The sequence below is a fragment of the Monodelphis domestica genome, chromosome 1, assembly GCF_027887165.1.
Source record: "Monodelphis domestica isolate mMonDom1 chromosome 1, mMonDom1.pri, whole genome shotgun sequence".
In the NCBI taxonomy this organism is placed as follows: Eukaryota; Metazoa; Chordata; class Mammalia; order Didelphimorphia; family Didelphidae; genus Monodelphis; species Monodelphis domestica.
Window position 1 is genome coordinate 411,690,809 of NC_077227.1, and position 19,692 is coordinate 411,710,500.

Here is a 19,692-nt window from a genome sequence, read left to right on the forward strand (position 1 = left end):
GGGAGGAGAGAGAAGGAACGTGAGTCTTGTAACCATGGAAAATTATTCTAAATCATCTAATTAAATAAAATTAAAAAAAAATAATTCTTTAATCATTCTCCAGCATGGGGGCACCTAGAGTGGCTCAGTGGATTGAGACTCAGCCCTAGAGACAGGATCCAGGTCTTGGATTCAAATCTAATCTGAGACATTTCCTAGCTGGGTGACCCTGGGCAAACCACTCAACCCCCACCCATTCCCTAGCCCTTACTGTTCTTCTGTCTTGGAACCAATATAGAGTATTGATTCTAAAATGGAAGATGAGAGTTTTATTTTTTTAATTTAGAAAATTTTATTCAATTAATTAATTTATAATATTTTTCCATGGTTACAAGATTCATGTTCTTTGCCTCCCCCTCCCCTCATCCCCCTCCTGTAACCAAAAAGCAATTTCACCGAGTTTTACATGTGTCAATGAAGAGTTTTTTTTTTAATTCCCTACCCTTTGTTTTTGATGATTTCATTTCAATTTGGTAGCTGTAATGTGGGTCCCAGGAAAACCAAATGAACATAGACCTAGATGGCTGATTGGACCCCCAGATCTCAGAATGTTGACTGTTTAAAGGCATGATCATTAAGTGACATGCACATATCCAGTTTATAATATTTGTTGAATAAAATTCAACAATAAAATTGTTGAATAAAATTCAAGTTGGAGTCACAGAAGACTAGAGACAGGAGGGGCATGAGACGTCTCTTTCACCAAGGCTCAGACCTTTGTGTCAGGGGCAGGCAAATGGCAACCCTGAGACTCCTCTGGCAATGAGGCTGCCTCCCCAGCAACCAGGGAGCCCACACTGGTTACCTGCAGCTGCTGCACCAGCTCTGTAGCCTGCTGAGGTGTCTTGAATTCCTGGGGCACCTTGGCCACGGGATAGGAAGGAAAAGAGGTCTTCTGAGAGGATCCATCCCCACTGCTGAGCAGCACCTCCCGGACAATCTCAGCAGGGGACTTGAAGACCAGAGGTCTGGTAGATCCTTGGAGCTGCCTGGAGCGGCCCCTTCCCTTGGGAGGGCGGTAGCTCTCCTCATCTTTAGGGAATCGTACTTTGGCCTCCACCTTAGAGAAATCAGGCAATGGGTAGTTCAGCTGCCCCCTGCCATACTTGGAGATTTCAGATGAGGAGTGGGCAGGCACGGCCCCTTGCTTGGGAGTCCTGGACTGGTTCTGCCCTTTTGGGGTGCTATTTTTGGGGGGACTGAAGTTGCAGAATGAATCACTGAATTGGGAATGAAGCATTGACTTCTTGGGTTTTTTAATTTGGTTCAAGGGCTGGGTTCCCCTACATCGAAAAGGGGAAGAATTGGGCTCCTCCCTCCCAAATTTATAGCCGGGGCTGTGGGGGATGTGGGTGTTGGAGTTTGAGAAGTCCTGAGGGGATGTAAGCCCTGTCTGGGTGACAGCTCCCATAAGGCTACCAGAGCTCTCTTCATAAGAAGAATGAGAGTTCATCTTGCCATCGGCACTTGGAGGATGCTGCTGTCCCTCGGAGGACAGAGGGCTTAGGAAGTGGTCCTGGGGGGACTCATCTCGGGGAATCCTCAGGTGGACATCATCCAAAGATGAAGCTGTCTCTGACTCAAAGGGGTACCCCAGACTGTCGCCAAACTGATCGATGCTCTCGGGCACGCTGTCCGCTGATCCCACAGAACCTGATTTCAGGTTAGCAGGAGCACTGATGGGATACTCCGAACTGTCGCCAAACTGACCAGTCCTCTTGGGCATGCTGTCTGCTGATCCCACAGAACCTGCTCTCAGGTTACGCCCAGTGGGGGCACTGGTGGGGTACAGGCTGATGTCAAAGTGGCCTGAGAGCCTGTCTTCCTCTTGCCCATAATGTGACCCATCGGATCCACCCTGAGCCTCTCCTAGACTTGTGGGGCTGATGCTATAGTCAGAACTGAACTGACGCTTATACACGCCTTGTGGGCAGCCTTTACCAGGGTACTCAGTTCTCTGTAGTTCTAGGAAATCCCTGCTGGCTCTGCGTAGTCCATCCTCAGCCATGTCCAGCTGATGGTCTTGCTGAGAGTACCCATAAAGAGAAGAGCTGTAGTTTCCTTGGCTCCCTATATCCTCCAGTTCATTTTCATCATCTGGAATAACAGTAATAACATTTATTACTAAAATAAACCCAGATCAAATTGCTTACCATCTCTGAGAGGGAGGAAGGAAGGGAGGGAGAGAGACAATTTGGATTTTATAATTTCAGAAAACATATGTTGAAAATTGTTATTGCATGTAATTAAGAAAACAAAGTATCTTTAAATATATAATTAACCTCAAAGAAAAAATAATGCAAGCATTAGATAAATAATTAATGAAATACCTGCTTTACTGGGCTTTAAGGTTTACAAAATGTTTTCCTTAAAATGGCCCTGAGATGGAGGCAGCACAAGCATGAGGAAACTGAGTCTGGGAAAGAAGCTAAGGGTCTTTCCCCGACTTATAAGTAAGCGATATTAGAGTCAAGACAAAAGTCTCCTGATCCCAAGTCCAGTGCTCTTACTAAACCACCCTGCCATATGGGAGCTCAGTTTTCTCTTCTAGAAAATAAAAACAACGAGTGAAGTAATAAATGAAAATAATAAATACTTGATAAATAAGTAAAAATAATGCAAGCTCACACCTATCAGATTGGCTAATATGAGAGTAAAGGAAAGTGATAAATATTGGAGAGAAGACAGCAAAATTGGAATATTAATGCATTGTTGGTGGAGTTGTGAAATGATCCAACTATTTTGGAGGGAAATTTGGAACTATGTCCAAAAGGTTATAAAACTGTGCATAACCTTTCATCTAGTAATACATAATTGGGTCTATATACCAAAGAGATCATAAAAAAGAGGAAAGGATCTACCTGTACAAATATATTTGTAGAAGGTCTTCTTGTGGTGGCAAAGAATTGGAAATTGAGGGGATGGATGTATTATTTGGATAGAATACTATCTTGCTAAAGAAACAATGAGCATGGATGATTTCAGAAAAAGCTAGAAAGATCTACATGAACTGATGCAGAGTGAAATAAGTACAGTAACAGCAATATTATGGAATGAGTACCTGTGGAAGACTTATCTACTCTTACAACTTAGCAATACGATGATCCAGAACAATTCTGAAGGACTTATGCAAAGGGTGCTCTCCCCCTCCTGATACAGAACTATTGGAGTCAGATTCAGATCAAAGCATAGTATCTTTCACATTAGTTTATTTATGGCCTTATTTGGGGGTTTAGGTTTTATATTACTATTCTGTTACAATTACCAATATGGAAGTATGTTTTGCATGATAATACATGTGTAATCCAGATCAAACTGTTTACCATCTCTGAGAGGAGGGAGGGAAGGAGACAATTTGGATCTTAAAATTTCAGAAAACATGTTAAAAATCGTTATTGCATGTTATTGGGAAAACAAAATATCTCTGAATAAGTAAATAACCAAAAAAGAAAATAATGTAAACATTAGATAAATAATTAATGATGCCTGCTTTAGCCACATAAATTGATTAACTTGGAAATTCAAGTTTAATCTCCATTTAGTAATTTGAAGTTCTCAAAAGCAGGTTAAACAGAAATCCAAGAGTGAATTGTCTGCTATCGGATACAGATAAATTCCCCAAAAGAGTTTGGAAGAAACTGGAATGTATTGTTCAGTAGTCAAAATTTTACTAGAAGAAGGAACTCTTAGAAAAATTTCAATCCAGTTCTACAAACATTCAATTCACATGCCATATACCCATTTTTAAAAGTGCACTATATACATTGGCACATAAGTTTAGATGTGAATGTAGGAGAGTATGATGATCCAGCTGTTATGTTATTAATTTGTAAGAGAGAATTTACAAAATGACTTGTAAAGAGTGTGGTCCTTGGAGGTGGTGACATTAAATTTCACTTAACTGAGCTGAAATTGCAAGAGCCAAACCTAAATTCTTTAATATAGCTCTAAGCTTGTTAAAATAGATTTTCTTGGAGTTTGCAGGAGAATGGAAAGGATGCCAGGTCCCTTAACTATAAAGTTTGCTTTACCCACCAACACTAACTAATGATATTTTAAAATGCATTTTAATTTTTATTCACTTTGATATCTCTTACTTTAGCATGTTTTGTTTGTTTTTTAACCCCTAGTACTGATGAGTGCAGAATTTTTACCAACTAACATTTTCAGCATGTAACCAGATTTTCTTGCTGAGTCGCTAGAGATCACCAAAACTAGAGGAGACCTAAGATACTAACCTAAGTTTCTCATTTGAAAGAGAAAAAACTTGAAACCCAGAAAGAAAAGAATTGCCTAGGGGTTATATAGCCAGTGGATGAGCCAAGAGACAGCAGCACCTTTCAGGTTAGGAAGTTAAAGCCACTAAGTTAGCCATGTTTGGAATTTTGATGAAGGAGGCCCAGAAGGGCAGCAAGGTAGGCTGAAAATGGGATCACTTGTATCTCTTCATTTCAGCACTATCTGTCTAGGCTTGAGAGGGGTCACATGACTGTTCTTCTCAGGACCCAACCATCATTCTTCCTTCAGGGAGACACAATGAAAGAGGAATGTTCATGCTTATAAGGATGCCTCACTTCAAGCAAAATATATTAAATATATTTTAATATATTGCTAATATGTTAAATATTAAAATATGTATTAAATATATTTATATAAAATATGTATTTCAATATGTGAAAATGTTTTAACCTCACAACAATAACTCATTTTTTTCATGTAAGCTTTCTTTTTTTAAATCCTTACCTTCCGTCTTAGAATCAATACTGTGCATTGGTTCAAAGGCAGGAGAGGTACAGGCCAGGCAATGTATGGTGGGGAGGAGGAATAAGTGACTTGCCCAGGGTATTACAGCTAGGAAGTATCTGAGGGCAGATTTGAAACCAGAATCTCCTGTCTTTCGGGCAGTCTCTCAATCCACTGAGCCACCTCATTACCTCTGATCTTAAAGATCTTTCCACTATTCCAATCCCATGGCCATCAAGGATTTGTATTAATCCATGGAATTGAAAATTTAAGAAACACTGTTTTTTACATATAGTACAAACTCCTCATTTTACGAGGGCGAACAGGGAAGGCATCTGCTCATGGTTCCAAAATGGCAAGTCTGAATTAGAGTCTAGATCTTCCAAACTCTCAGGGTCTTTCTCCTATGGCATGCTCCTTTTTAAAACTCCCCAACAAATAAAACAAGAGAAAAAAGAGAGAAAGAATGTGAATTGAAAGGAATAGAGAGAATGATGAGGGGGAAGTAAATACAAGGCCTAACCAAAGTAGCCAAGAGGACTCACAGTTTGCTGGACCTCTCTGCCAGGTAGGTTCTCCTAGCATCAGCTCTTCTCTCCTGAGGCTAGTCTGAAAAGAGACACAAGAGACAGCTGCAAATGGAGATCAGCTCCCAGAACTGACTTTATCACTCTCCAACTGGAGCAGTTGGAGACACAGACTCCACTGTCACAGGCCATGACATCAGTCAGGAGTACTCAGTGGCCAAATGGCTTTGATTCCATTGCTTTCAGAAGCAGTGGAAGGCAGTGTTGGAGAGCTCCAGGCAGGATTCCCAATAGCCACAGCTTCTGTTCCAAACATCAGATAATTTAATTTCCCAATAGAGGCCATAGAGCATTGGAACCAGAAAGAAGCTTAGAGATCAGCTAGCCCAATGGTTCTTAAAGTGTAGTATAGACTCTTGTAGTTTCTGAGACCTTTGACTTGGGGGAGGAGGGGTATCTCAAGATCAAGACTATTTTCATAATAAGATGTTTTAATTTCCAATTTGGTAAATATTGATAGAGATAATAACCACATAAATGAAAGCTCTTTGAGGAAGGGTATCTTCAGTGATGTTTTTTTTTACTTTCCTTCCTTCCTTCCTTCCTTCCTTCCTTCCTTCCTTCCTTCCTTCCTTCCTTCCTTCCTTCCTTCCTTCCTTCCTTCCTTCCTTCCTTCCTTCCTTCCTTCCTCTCTTTCTTTTTCTTTCTCCTTCCTTCCTTTCCAGCTTAGAATCAATATCGTATATTGACTCAAAGGAATAAGAATGGTAAGTGCAGGGCAATTATAGTTAAGTGACTTGCCGAGGGTCACATAACTAGAAAGTATCTGAGATAAGATTTGAACCCAAGACTTCCTGGTTCTAAGACTGGCTCTTCAAACCATTGAGTCACCTAGGTGCCCCAGGTCCTCAATAATCCTTAATAATGTAAAAAGGTCCTAAGACCAAAAAGTTTGAGAATGACTAATCTAGTCCAGCTCCTTTACTTTATAGCCAAGGGGGAAAAAACCCCGAGAAGTGAGATAACTTTTCCAACCTAATAACTCAGTCTCAGAACAGGGAGTGTGGGGGCATGGATTCCAGTTTTTTGAGTACCAAGCCAGGTTTCCTCTCTTCCATAATGTGCCCAGATGTACCCTTTGAAAAGCTCAGTTCTGCCTTTAATGAGGGAATCTCTAAGATATTAGGGAGTAAAATGGGGTGGGGGAAGAGAAGGACCTTGAGCGATACTGCATTCAGGAAATAAAGTGTTAAGACTGCAGCCAGGTTGGAGAAATAAGTTTAGAGCTTGAAGGGATCAAAAGGTCACTGTTTCCTCATTTAATAGATGAGGAACCTGAGGCCCAGGAGGGATAAAAAATTTGTTCATAAGTGGTAAGCAGCAAGGCCAGGCTTCAGACTCAGGCCCTCTGATCCCAAATCCAGTTGTCTTTCCATAGCACCATCCTGCTAGTGTTGGAGCTCATCAAGTCTCTCTTCCCTGTCATTTGGCTTTTCCTGGTATGTATGGCATTTAGCATGGTGCTTGGCACAGAGTAGGTGCTTTATAAAAAAACTTCCTGACTGAGTGGGCCTGATTTTCCTCCCAGTCCCCTGAAGAAGCAGCCTCCCTTGTAGCTCAAGTCACACACACAGGTTTCTCAGGCCCTGCATCTCCCTGGGGACCCCTTCCCCTCCAGAAATAGTAGTGTTCTGACCTTTCTCAACTACTATGATCATAGGCCCTGACCAGCCTCCAAATAAGTACCCAGAGGGCTGAACATTCTGATTTTGAATGGCTCCATCTACTGTACCTCCAGCTGCTTCTAGGAAGGAGAATTTGACTTTGGTTAAGGGAGTGAGATGTGAGGCTTTTGATAATCCATTCTGGATCAAAATTCTATGGTCCTTAGTTTTATGAGTTCTTAGCTATAAAATGTATATGCTGGCTCTATTTAATTCACAAAGGTAAACTGCCCACAATGGTGGTGGTGTCATCATTCTCACCATTAACCTCTAAGAGCATCAAATCGGCCCAGCTTCTTAGCTTGGGTATGATTTTGACAAGAGTTCTCACTTTGCAAAGATTTAGGTGAGAACTTTTCTTCACAAAGGGGGAGGGGGGGAAGGCTGGATGGAGGGGCCCCAGTGACCAGCTAGACAGTAAGGGGTGTTTTTTTAATTGTTTTTTGTTATTTGAATATGGTTTTTCAGTTACCTTCTACCCAATCACAAGGGCCCAGGAATGTAAAAAAGGGAACTTCCTCTCTCTTGGGATGAGTCATGGAGGTCAGAAATCTCACTTTGACTAAAGGGATCATTTGTGGTTGCTCTTCTCATTTACAGAGACCTACAAGCCCCCAGGGCTCACATCTTCCCCAAGACATTAGTGTGGCCTACCCTTTACACCTTCATTGGTACCAATCAACCTTGGCACTATGGACATTTGGCCCTGTGAGATTATTACGGTGAAGTGATGGAACTTCTATTATCTTTCTGAACTAGCCTCATCTCTTCTAGCAATCTGTGAAATATGGCTGCTTAGGTGTCCTATGGAGGGGAAAAAAAAACTTCTTTCTTTCATGGCCCTGTGCTGCTTCTGCTTCTTCTTCTTTGACTATAATAACTCTCTCTCTCTCTCTCTCTCTCTCTCTCTCTCTCTCTCTCTCTTTCTCTCTCTCTCTCTCTCTCTTTCTCTCTCTCTCTCTCTCTCTTTCTCTCTCTCTCTCTCTCTCTCTCATACATATACTTACACATATTTTGTTTTGAAAGTGAAGAATAATTTTCAGTGAACTTCCACATCCATTATCTTATTTGATCTTCAGAACTTTGAGGAAGCCAACCCAAGGTTTACAGCTAGAGTCTGCCCTTTAAAGTTGTGTGACCTCAGACACATTTTTTTTTCATGCCTCTAGGCCTCCATTTCCTCATCTTTAAAATGAGGGGGTTGAACTAGATGATCTTTAAGGTTCTATCCAGCTCTAAATCTTCCTTGATAAAGGGTTATTAATCCCATTTGATAGATGAGGAAAGTCAGACTCAGAAAGTTAAAGTGGCTGTCCAAGGTCACACACACAGCTAGAAAGTAGTGAAGCCTGAACCAGAAGTCAGGATTCTTGACTCCTAATTAACGAATCTTCTTCAACCACATTGAATCCCAGAGGACACAGAATAGAGATGCCTCCTGTTTATCCAACAATTAACCTTTAACAAGTCAACCACTGCGATATAACAAACAAAGCCATCTCTGCATGGGAGATATCACACTCAAGGGACATATTCTATTCATTGAAGGACCTCAGTGGTTTTATAGGTCCAAATAAGCACCCAAGAAATACTGAACATTCCCCCCAAACCCATGAGCTTCCCATATAGTAATGGAAACCAAGAGCTCTGTAAACCCTGAATCCATCACTCTGTGCCAACCTCATTTAGCACACCAACCCAAAGACACTGTGGTGCCCTACAGAAGAAATCCCCCACGCACATAACTTCTCACTGTACCCAAAGGAAGCTGCGTCACAACTGGGGAAAGATTACCCTGATGGTGAAACACACATTGAAGTAGTAGGGGAAGGCCATGTAAAATCTAGTTTTCAGTTGAGGTAAGGGAGGGAGGCCAAGTTACTAGGCAAAGGGTACAAGAACCCCAGGAAGGGCTTTAGGGTAGGTACCCACCTTCCTTACCCCACCAGCTCGAACTCAATTAAGTCAAAGCAATTTCACTTAAGAAGGGAAGAAATGGCTCTGCTCACTTTTCTCTGTCTTGGGTCCAAGAAAAGCCAAGTCTTGGAGTCAAAGCAGACTGAGAAAGGGAACCCAGGACTCTTCCTCAAGAGGGCTCTAGCCATGGCCCTTCTAACTGACTGAGGGACTGAGTCAGACCTACTACACTCTGCCTCTGGGGTAATCTGAAGCCAGAGCCCACCTGGCAAGTTTAGCTACAGCTGGGCTGTAAGTGAGCTGTTCGGGAATCAAAAACACCTCACCCTGGCCCAACCCCACCGGTCCAGCCTTCCAGCTGGGACACTGATGTTTCACCACTACAGCCCTCCTGGCTGCTGCCTCCTCTCTGGATGCTGATGTAACCCCCTGAAATTCCTAGCCTTTCTCCCATTCCTTCCATCCCTGCTGGAGCCGGGAGGTAGGAGGGGTGGGATGGGCATCACATCGAGATGAAGGATTGCGCATTGGTCCCCCAATTGCTACCTACTTCCTGACTTGATCTTCTTCCCCACACCAGCCCCGCTTCCCCCTCCATTCTCTATGATTCAACCAGCCAAAAGGACTGTCCCCCTCGATTCCCCCGCCCCCACCCGTGCTCACCACTTTCTGCTCAGGACAGATCTGAGGACTCCCCAGGCGGGTCTGGCTCTCAGGAGACTTCGGTTTTTCTTTGTTCTAACTTGCTCTGCCTCCCTCCCTCCATCTCTCTCGGGTTCCCTGGCACACTTCCAGGTCGTTTTGTCAGCGAAGCAAAGGAGCCCTCCCTGAACCACATCTCTGCCCCTCAACCCCTTCCCCGCCCCCTGCCTTTTCTTCAGAAGCCGAGCAGGAAGCGCACAGGCAGATTTCCTACAAGTTTTCGTCAGAGTGAGATGGGTGTCTGTGCGTGTGGACGAGCAACTTAGAGATCTTAACCCCTTAGAGACCTTTTCTGGATCTCTCACTGGCTGAGAAAAGAATCAGAGCACATTAGATCTGAGAAGGACATTAGAATGTTAGAGCATAAAACACAGAATGTTTGGAGATGGAAAGGCTCCAAAGACCTAGCTAGTTCAAACCCATCATTTTACAGACAGAGAAACAAATACAGGACAGGGAGAGAGGAAGTGACTTTGCTTAAGGTGGGCTGAACTGGAAGGTAGTTAGTGGTAGTAAGAAAGCTGTTGAAATTTAGAGTTAGAGGAATTGGATTCAGACGTTACCTATTATTTAACTACCTGTGTGATCTTACACAAGTCACCTTCCCTCTCTAAGTGAGTCTCCCATTTCCCTACTTGTAAAATGGTACATTTGATTCAATTGTATCTAAAGTATAGTTCTGGATTCCATAATCCTATCTGTAAGAACCTAAACTTCCAGACTCAAAGTTCAGGGTATTTTTTGTTATCCCTATGGGATCTTCATAATATGGCACTGATAAATGCAATGCAGAGAAGGCAGACCTTGGAGTTAGGAAGATTTGGGTTCAAGTGCTGGCTGTGTTATCCTGGGCAAGTCACTTAACTTCTGGGTGCCTCAAAAAGCTCTCTAAGAGAATAATGAACTGGAGGAATGGAACTGATGCATAGCAAAAGGAGAAGAATCAGGAGAACATTGTACACAGAGACAAATACACTGTGATACAATCGAATGTAATGGACTTCTTTAGTAGCAGCAATGCAATGATCCAGAACTATTCAGAGGGACACATGAAAAAGAATGCTATCCACGTTCAGAGGAAGAACTGTGGGAGTAGAAATGCAGAAGAAAAACAACTGCTTGATCACATGGTTCAATGGAGATATGATTGGGAATGCAGACTCTAAATGATCATTCTATCGCAAATACTAATAATAAATGGAATTAGGTCTTGATCAATGTCACATGTAAAACCCAGTGGAATTGCATGTTGGCTATGAGAGGGGGAATGGAGGAGGGGAGGGAAAGAATTTGGATCATGTAACCATGGAAAAATATTCCAAATTAATTAAATTAGTTAATTTTTTTTTAAATCCCTCTAAGACTATAAGTTACAGATGAGTTGGTAACATGTACTGGAAGAGGGAGTTTCTACACCAAGAGTTCTTCAACAAGGTTGAAATCATGGGTGTTTATTTGTATGACAATATTTATAGCGGCTCTTTTTGTGGTGGCAAAAATTGGAAACTGAGTGGATGTCCATCAATTAGAGAATGACTGAACAAGTTATGGTATATAATTATGATGGAATACAATTGGGCTATAAGAAATGATGAGCAGGATTCTTGTAGAAAAACCTGGGAAGACTGATATGAACTAATACAAAGTGAAGAGAGCAGAACCAGAACACTGTACACAGTAATAACAATAGTGTGCCAAAATCAACTGTGAACAAAAGATTTATCTACTCTGATCAAGACAATGGTCCAAGACAATTCCAAAGGACCCATGATGAAAAATGCTATCCATCTCCAAGAGAAAGAACTGATGGAATTTGAATGCAGATTGAAGTAAACTTTTTAACTTCACTTTTCTTGGGGGTTATGTTTTCTTCTGCAATATGGCTAATGTGGAAATGTTTTACATAACTTCACATGTATAATTGATAACATATTACTTGCCTTCCAAAGAGATGGGGGTGGGGCAAGACGGAGTGAATTTGGAGCTCAAAAGTTTTTAAAAATGAATGTAAAAATTTTTTTATACAGTTAGGAAATATTTAATGAAATAAAATAGATTTTTAAAGAGAAATCTTAGGTCCTGACTTCTTCCCCAAAAATTTACATTTCCATCCATTTTTCCTCATCCCCTACCTCATAAAAGCATGCCCCTTTAAAAAGCTTTTAGAACTACCTATAGCCGTTTAATTAAAAGCATTCTGGAGCCTTGGTATTCCAAGGGCTGGGCTGGGGTAAGAAGTGTGTGTGTGTGGGGGGGGGGGGGAGTAGATTGGAAAGAAGAGGAATGGATTTCCCTGACTACTCCATTGGGACAATCAAGGTCCTTTTCTGAAGCCTGAAGAGAAAAAGGATAAATCTTTTTGCATCTTCCTCACTTCAAATCAAACCCCATCCTGTTCTGCCCAACCAGCTAAACATTCTCTAGATATTTTAGCTATGCTGAGCCCGGAATAATCAGGTTCAGCATCATGATTTGTTGTGTCCTCTAGGGATCAATATGAACATAACCTATAGATTAAAATCTATATGTAAATTGTCTTCTCCCCACCCCCTGCTACCATTTTGTCCCCTACCTCCCCAACCCTGTCTCCCTCCAGGGGGCCAAAGGACCAGAGATCCAGAGTTGGAAGAACCCTCAGAGGCCATCTTCCCATCCAAAGACCTCCATTTACTGACAATGAAACTGAGTCCCAGAGAGAATAAGGGGTTTGCATAAGGGTGACAATGATATGATTTGAACTCAAGTCCTCTGACTCTAGAGCCTCTTTCCAGGGTATCATGCTTCTTCTTAGCCAACTGAAACATTTGGGATCTAGTTCCCTGTTGTTTGTTTTGGCTTCCTTTACCAGTCAGTCTAGTCCCATCTAGCCTCCTCACTGTACCCTCTACCATGCTTCTTGTTGTCCTTCTTAACCTCCTCCAGGCAAAGTGTTTTGCCATGGACCCAATCCATTCACCCAAACAAAAGGCCTGGGCTTTAGATACCCAGCACTTCCAGGTCTACAGGTGCTGCTCAGGCCTTGCACACAGCATATTTAATTCAATTCAATTTGGTAAACATTGATGACATCCCTACTGTGTACCAGGCTCTGCGCTAAGCACTGGGGATACAGAAAATGCAAGTCCTACCCTCCAGGAGCTTATCTTCTAATGGGGGAGACAACATGCAAATAAATACCCAAAGAATAGGCAATAACAGAGAGAAGGCACTGGAAGGCTTCCTATAGGAGGTGGGATTTTAGCAGGGACTTTAGGGAAGCCAGGGAGGACATTCAATTGAACGCTGTTCAATCTGAAGGAGCATTTGCCATGGGCGAGATCCCACGCCAGGGACCAAAGGAGTTGCAGGAGTGACTAAAGTCACCATCTCGAAAGCTGTGCCAGGCCAAGGGCTGGGCTGGGGGTGGCAGATAAGGTCAGGAAGGAGAGGGCAGACCTCTCCTGACCCCTCCAGGGGGACCAAAGAGGTTCTCTACTGAAGACCAGAGAGAGAAAAGGTTGGCATTCCTGCAGCTTCCTTGCCCACAGCTCTAACCAGCTAAACCTTGGCCAGGGATTTTAGCCATGCTGAGTCTAGAATAATGGGGCTCACCATCGTGAGTTACTGTGTATCTCATGCAACTTTCCATTCTTTTCAAGAGTCCTAACTGTGAGTTGTCTTACTATATTGTCTCCTGGTAAGCACATGGTCTAGGGGGAAGCTTGTTGGCTACTCTTAGAATTCAAGGACCTGGTTCAAGTCCAGCTCTGACAATAACTGGTTGGGTGACCCTTCTCTGAGTCTCAGGTTCCTCATCAGGAAAATGGGAATAATAGTTGAAGCTGGCTTCAGAAACTGACTAGCTAGGCGACTCTACATAAGTCGCGTAACCTCCATTTGCCTCAGTTTCCTTAACTGTAAAATGGGGAAGATAATAATAATAGGAACTATTTTCCAAGGGTATTGTGAGGATCAAATGCTATCATAATTGTGAAGCACTGAGCACAGTACCTGTGCCACATTATAAGTGCTACATAAATGTTAGATATTATTAGTTTCAATGAAAGGCAGTATGGCATAGTAGATAGAAAGCCTGCCGTGGAGTTGGGGAGGCCAAAGCTTTAGTCCTACATCTGACACTGACTGCGTGGCCCTAAGTAAGCTCCAGGCAACCCTGCAAGATGCTCAATTACAGATGCTCTGTTCTGCACTGGAAGTTACCCAGATGGACAAAAATCACTGATCCAGACCAAAAAGTTGAATAAGTATTTGCTCTCTGAGCCCTGGCCCAAAGCGAGTGTTGCGCCAAGCTCACAGTTTTACAAGAATGCGAGTCGTCCTCGTCATTATTGGGTGGGATGGGCTATGGGGGAACAGACTTCCATGAAACACAGCAGACGGGTCTGGCTTTTGCCTGCCAAACAGGTGTGAAGAGGAGCAGCAAGGCCAGAGGAGGAGTGAGCCCATAATTACCCAACTGAGGCCTTTCCCCATCTCCACGGTGGGGTTTCTGCTGGCACTAATGATCCTGAGATTCCCTCTGGTGACTGGGGCACTGCTGGGGCTATTGTGTTCTGGGCGTATCATGGCCTGACATTTCCATGAGGGGGTGATTAAAGAAAGCGGCGCTCTGCAATTAGTGGCGGCCATGGAGAGTCTCCGAATGAACCCCGCCATCTGCAGGCTGGGGGGAGGCTGCTGGGCCTGGGGGGGGGGACAGCTGCCTCTCCAGAGAGACTGCCAGGACCTCCGTTAGGGTGCTCAGCTGTGAGTGGGAAGCGGTGACCGGCTACAAAATGAGCCCGCCCAGCTGTTTCCTTTCCCTTGGTTGGTCGATGTACCAAGAGTCTCCTTGTGGGGTGTCCCCCAGGCCTCTAACCCACTTCCTCTCTGTCTCAGCAATACAGCCAATTTAGCATCTAGCAAATAAGCGTGGCTGGGGAACACACTTGGCCTCAGCAAGATGCCATTTTTTATATCAATTCACCCCCAACCCCAGGTAAAGTGGTCTAGTGCAGGTTCAAATCCCTAGCCAAATAATTATTATCATCGAGACCCATAGCAAGTGGCTTAACCTCTTTGAGATTCAGTTTTCTCATCAATAAAATGGGGAAAGTGCTACTTTTAAGACCTACCTTACAAGATTTGTGCGAAGAAAAGCACTTTGAATTTAAGTGCTATATAAATGGTAGTTGCTTTTAGAATACTAACTGGACTCAAACACCACTTCGAATGCTCACCTTTACCCTTTCTAGACTCAATTATAAAATGATGGGGTTGGACAACATGACACCTTTCAGTTCTATTAATGATTCTATGATTTTGTAAAAAAAAAATACATTCACACACATAACCCTATGGTATTGGTTTTTATGCCTTTTTTCAGTCATTTTCCAATCATGTCCAACTCTTCATGACGCCATTTGGGATTTCTTGGCAAAGATATTGGAGTGGTTTGCCATTTCCTTCTCAGCTCATTTTACAGAGGAGGAAATAGAGGCGAACAGGGTTAAATGACTTGCCCAGAGCCACACTTCTAGGAAGTATCTCAGGTCAGATTTGAACTCAGGAAAGTGACTTCTAGTCCAGTGCTCTGTGCACTATGGTGCCACCTAGCCGCATACTACTAAACTACTTCTACAACCCCAAGCATAGACTCTGAGGCCTAGTTTCTATCTTTAGAAATCATTTCTTGATGAGGCATGTTCAAAGATGTTGCCACTAGCCTACAAAATTGGTATTGGTCTCACCCACACCTCCAGCGGTCAATCTTGCTTCTATTAATGGGTACCAACCTTCAACCTACCCTTTCTTTCATTTTCTAATTGCTAAAATAAAATACAGACTTCTGACATCCTAACCAAGAAAATATAGAAAAGAGGCACAGCATTTATTTTATGCCACCTAGGTTCACTAGTGAAAATCCTTCACAAAGAACCTGGATTTCTTTTAGGACCATTCTAATTTGCCAGAGCTGAATTAATCTGGTTCATAAAACCTTTCATTTTCTTTTAATAAATGAGTTTAGTCAAATTCTTTTATCTTTCAAGGATCTCATTTTAGAGGCGCACTAAATTCTCCTCCGCTTCTAACAACCTTCGACTTCCACGACACTGATTGCCTTGTTGGATCTAAGAATCAGAAAAGACCTCATAAGATACTGATAGAAAATCATGCCTGGAGAAGAAATCTCTTCCATGAGACGCCCAACAGGTGCTCATCCAGGCCCCACTGAGAAAACTGAGGTTTTTATCAGTGAAATGGGTGATCGAGAGCCCTGTGGAGTGTTTGCCAAGATCGCCTAGACAGCCAGTAGCAGGGCAGAGATTAGGACCCACACCTACTGCCTGCAGGTCCAAGTGATGCTTCCTTCAAGCCACAGCACCAACTGGCTTACAATATTGGTCCCATGCAGTGGAGCAAGGATGTGAAATACATCCCCGAATCCCTCCAGTTCTGGGGAAAGCTGATAACACAGCAATGTTCATTGTAGCTGTATCATCATGGGGCAGATGAGTTTCCCTCAGAGAAACCTCCGTCCTTGCCCTTCACTCCCTCGCCTGGTAATGGTGCTAGACACAAAGGGACCCATCAGCCAGATATATTCTTGCTTTGGTTCCATGCCCTAGCCCCTCCCTCTGCACATGTCCTGGTGTAGATGAATAGTTTCTTTTATCTCCCAATCCTGGGCTGGTCTCTGGCTGGAGTCCAGGTGGCGGCACTCAGCAACATCGTTAAAGATGCTTATCGGACTGTGCCCCTGGGCATCCAATCTGGCCACAGAGCCTTGGCTTTGGCTTCCGTTTGGAAAGACACCTGTAAATGGAGACTGGTACTTACCCTAGAGCAAGATAAAGTTCAAGAAGGCCAGGCATATATCTATTTGCCCACTGGTTCTTGCCTGCATTATCTCCTCCAGCCCCATTGACCCCACCCTAACCTAGGCCTTTATTACTTCACACCTGGACGACGACAATGAACTCTTGTTACCCCCCCCCCCAGCCCTGCTTCCTGTAGCTCCCTCTCCAGTCTCACAGGCACAGGCCACCATCCTCCCTTCATCCCTGCTCAAAAATCTTTAATGGCTAAGCTGCCCGTTGCCTCCAAGTTGAAAGTCTGTGCTCTATAACCTGGCATTCCGAAGAGCACTGTTAACTGGGGGGAAAGAACACCAGGCCCTCATGAGCAGGATTTCTGCAGCATACTGATTTGCCAGGGTTCAAGATGGGCCAAGTTTCATAAAGTGAGGAAAGCATTGTCAGGTGACTAGAAGAATAAAATGGAGTCCCCTGAAAGTATCAGCGTCAACTGTGACTCTCTCACTACCTTCTTTTTTTTTTTTTTACAAAAATAGCATTTTTTTCTGATGGTCCCCTCTGGCCTTGCTTTACCCCCTCAAAGCCCCTTTCCAAACTATACCCAGGGCAGCACATGTTAGGGGTCTAATCTAGATAGCTGGAAATAGCCTCCCCCTACCCCTTTCCCAATGGATCAGTGTTGGCTTATGCTACATATGCCTTCCTGGGCAGCTGGGTAGTGCAGCAGGGAGAACACTAAACTCAGAGTCAGGAAAACCTGAGTTCAAATCAGGTCTCAGACACTTACTAGTTCTAGGAGAAGGAAATGGCAAATTCATTCAGTATCTTTGCTAAGAAAACCCCAAATGGAGTCATGAAGAGTCAAACACCACTGAAACAAGTGAACAACAACATCAAAAATTGCCTTCCACTTTCTAACTTCCTTTGATTTTTAAAATTAATTTATTTAGTCAATTTGGAACATTATTCCTTGGTTACAAGAATCACATTATTTCCCTTCCTCCCTTCCCACAGACTTCCTTTGATTTCTATGCATCAGTAGTCTTACAGAATCTTCCCAGCTTTACGGGATATCAGAGTCGGAAGGGACCTCAGAAGACATTAAATCTAAACCATGACTCAACAGAAGAAATCCTTTAAACAATCATTTTATAACATTCTCTTGCTTCCAAGGTTGGGGCCATTAGGCTAAAAGCTAATAAATTTAACTGTCAGTCAATGCAATAGAACTGCCCTGGAGGGGATGATGAATATGAAGAATTCAAAGAAGCATGGAAGAAGGTTCACCTGGGTGAACTGATGCACAGTAAAGGAAGGAGAAGCAGAGAAACAATACTCACAATGCAAATGGGAGGAACAACAACAAATTGAAAATAAACACTGTAGAATTATTGTGACCTTCTTTGGCCCCGTAGAAGAGATGAGAAAATGCAACTCTCCTTTTTTTGCCAAAGTAGCAAACCTTGCTGATATCAGAAGATTTCCAAGTGTGGTTCTGAAATCCCTAAGTGTCCCTGTGAGGCCTTTTATAGTGAGTCTTTGTGATCAAAACTAGTTGGCACAGCAGATAGAGTACTGGGTCTGAAGTCAGGAAGACTCATTTTCCTGAGTTCAAATCTGTCCTTGAAGATTTAGTAGCCATGGGTCCTTGGAAAAGTCACTTAATCTTGATTGCCTCAGTTTCCTTATCTGTAAAATGGCCTGGAAAAGGAAATGGCAAACCACTCCAGTATCTTTGCCAAGAAAATCCCAAATGAGGTCAAGAAGAGTCAGACATGATTAAAATGAATGAACAACAAATGTGCTCAAAACTATTTTCATAATACCAAGACCTTTTCATTCCTAACAATAAATATCAATAGATGTAACTTGTCTATAAAAAAGTGTTAGAGGGAGAAGATGAAGTGAGGGTTCTTCACTAATTTTTAAGAGTATAAAAGGGGTTCTGAGACCAAAAAGTTTGATAACTACTAAGCTATGCTATCAAACTTGGTTGAAGAATTGGTTAGTTTTGCTGAACTTTTTCTCTCTGTACTTCTATCTCTGTCTTTCACCACTATGCACTATTTTTCTCTATTTCTCTCCTCTCAATCTCTGTCTCTCTCTTCCTAGATTCTCTCTCTCTCTCTCTCTCTCTCTCTCTCTCTCTCTCTCTCTCTCTCTCTCTCTCTCTCTCTCTCCTCTCTCACACATATCCTCTCTCACACATATTCTCTGTCTTTTCTTATTCTCTTTCTGCCTCTCTCAGTTTCTCTTATTCACTATTATAAGGGATGGCTTGCTGGGAAAGGGAGAGGAAGTAATTAGGTAAAAATTAAAGATATCAAAAAATTTTAAGTGTTAAAACAGATTGTAACTAAGCATCACCTTTTGTATCAAAGTGGCACAGGCACTGTACAGTGGAATAAGTGGGAAGAGTATCAAGTCTGAAGTCAAGAGACATGGGTTCAAACCTTTGCTCTGACACCCACTAGCTATGTGTTCATTGACAAATCACTTAACCTCTGTGACTACATTTCCTCATCTGTAAACCAGAAATAATCCTACTTGTAAGAACTACCTTGTGGGATCACTGTGAGAAAAGTGCTTTTTAAACCTAAAAAATGCTTAGTGAAAACATGAACTTACTTTTTTACAGACTGACTAGAGTAAATCACTCCAGGCCAGTCCATCAGACTCTATATGGCACAAATCTGGTCCTACCTTATCAGTTCACTCACTCTCCCACCAATCTCCTCGTAATACAGGTTTCCTGTACACCTTCTGAAAAATGAGGGGTTCATCCTAGATTGTCGTTAAGGTCCCTCCCAGTTCTAATAATATTGATTATTTTTGTCTATTTCACTTAATCCTCACACCTATGAAGTGATTAGGGAGTATTATGTCTCTTCTACCATAGGAAACTGAGGCTGACAGCAGGTTAAATCATTGGACCAAGGTCACACAGCTGGGGTTAGTTCCTGAATAAGGATCATAGGCCAGGGCAAGGATGCCCAGCCATGGACGGGGAAATTGTTCTTCACAATGTGCCCCATGGTTCGTCCAGTGTTTCAGCGATGTAAAAGGAAGACTATATCAGAAAGAGAGGCCAGGATCAGTCAAGAAAGAAATAGGATCTTAGAGTGGAAAGGCACTGATGTAAGTTCAAATCCTACCTCTAACACTTCCTACCTGGAGGATCTTAGGCAAATCACTTAAATCTCCCTGGGCTTCAGTTTCTCTCCCCGTAAAATAAAGGGGTTA

General features: G+C 42.8%; 1 protein-coding gene across 6 annotated transcripts in view; it reads right to left on the minus strand.

Moving 5' to 3' along the window:
• AKNA (AT-hook transcription factor) overlaps window positions 1-19,692 on the minus strand; it is a 74,961-nt gene that overhangs the window by 52,091 nt on the left and 3,178 nt on the right. For 2 of the 6 annotated variants that reach the window (XM_007474516.3, XM_007474512.3), the window contains exon 2: window positions 845-2,136. In XM_007474516.3, coding sequence (XP_007474578.2) covers window positions 845-2,136 — 1,292 coding nt within the window. Of the gene's footprint in view, window positions 1-844; window positions 2,137-5,327; window positions 5,392-9,613; window positions 9,860-16,471; window positions 16,565-19,692 lie in introns of those variants that run through there. The other 4 variants (XM_007474513.3, XM_007474515.3, XM_056812013.1 and 1 more) reach the window with 4 other exon arrangements.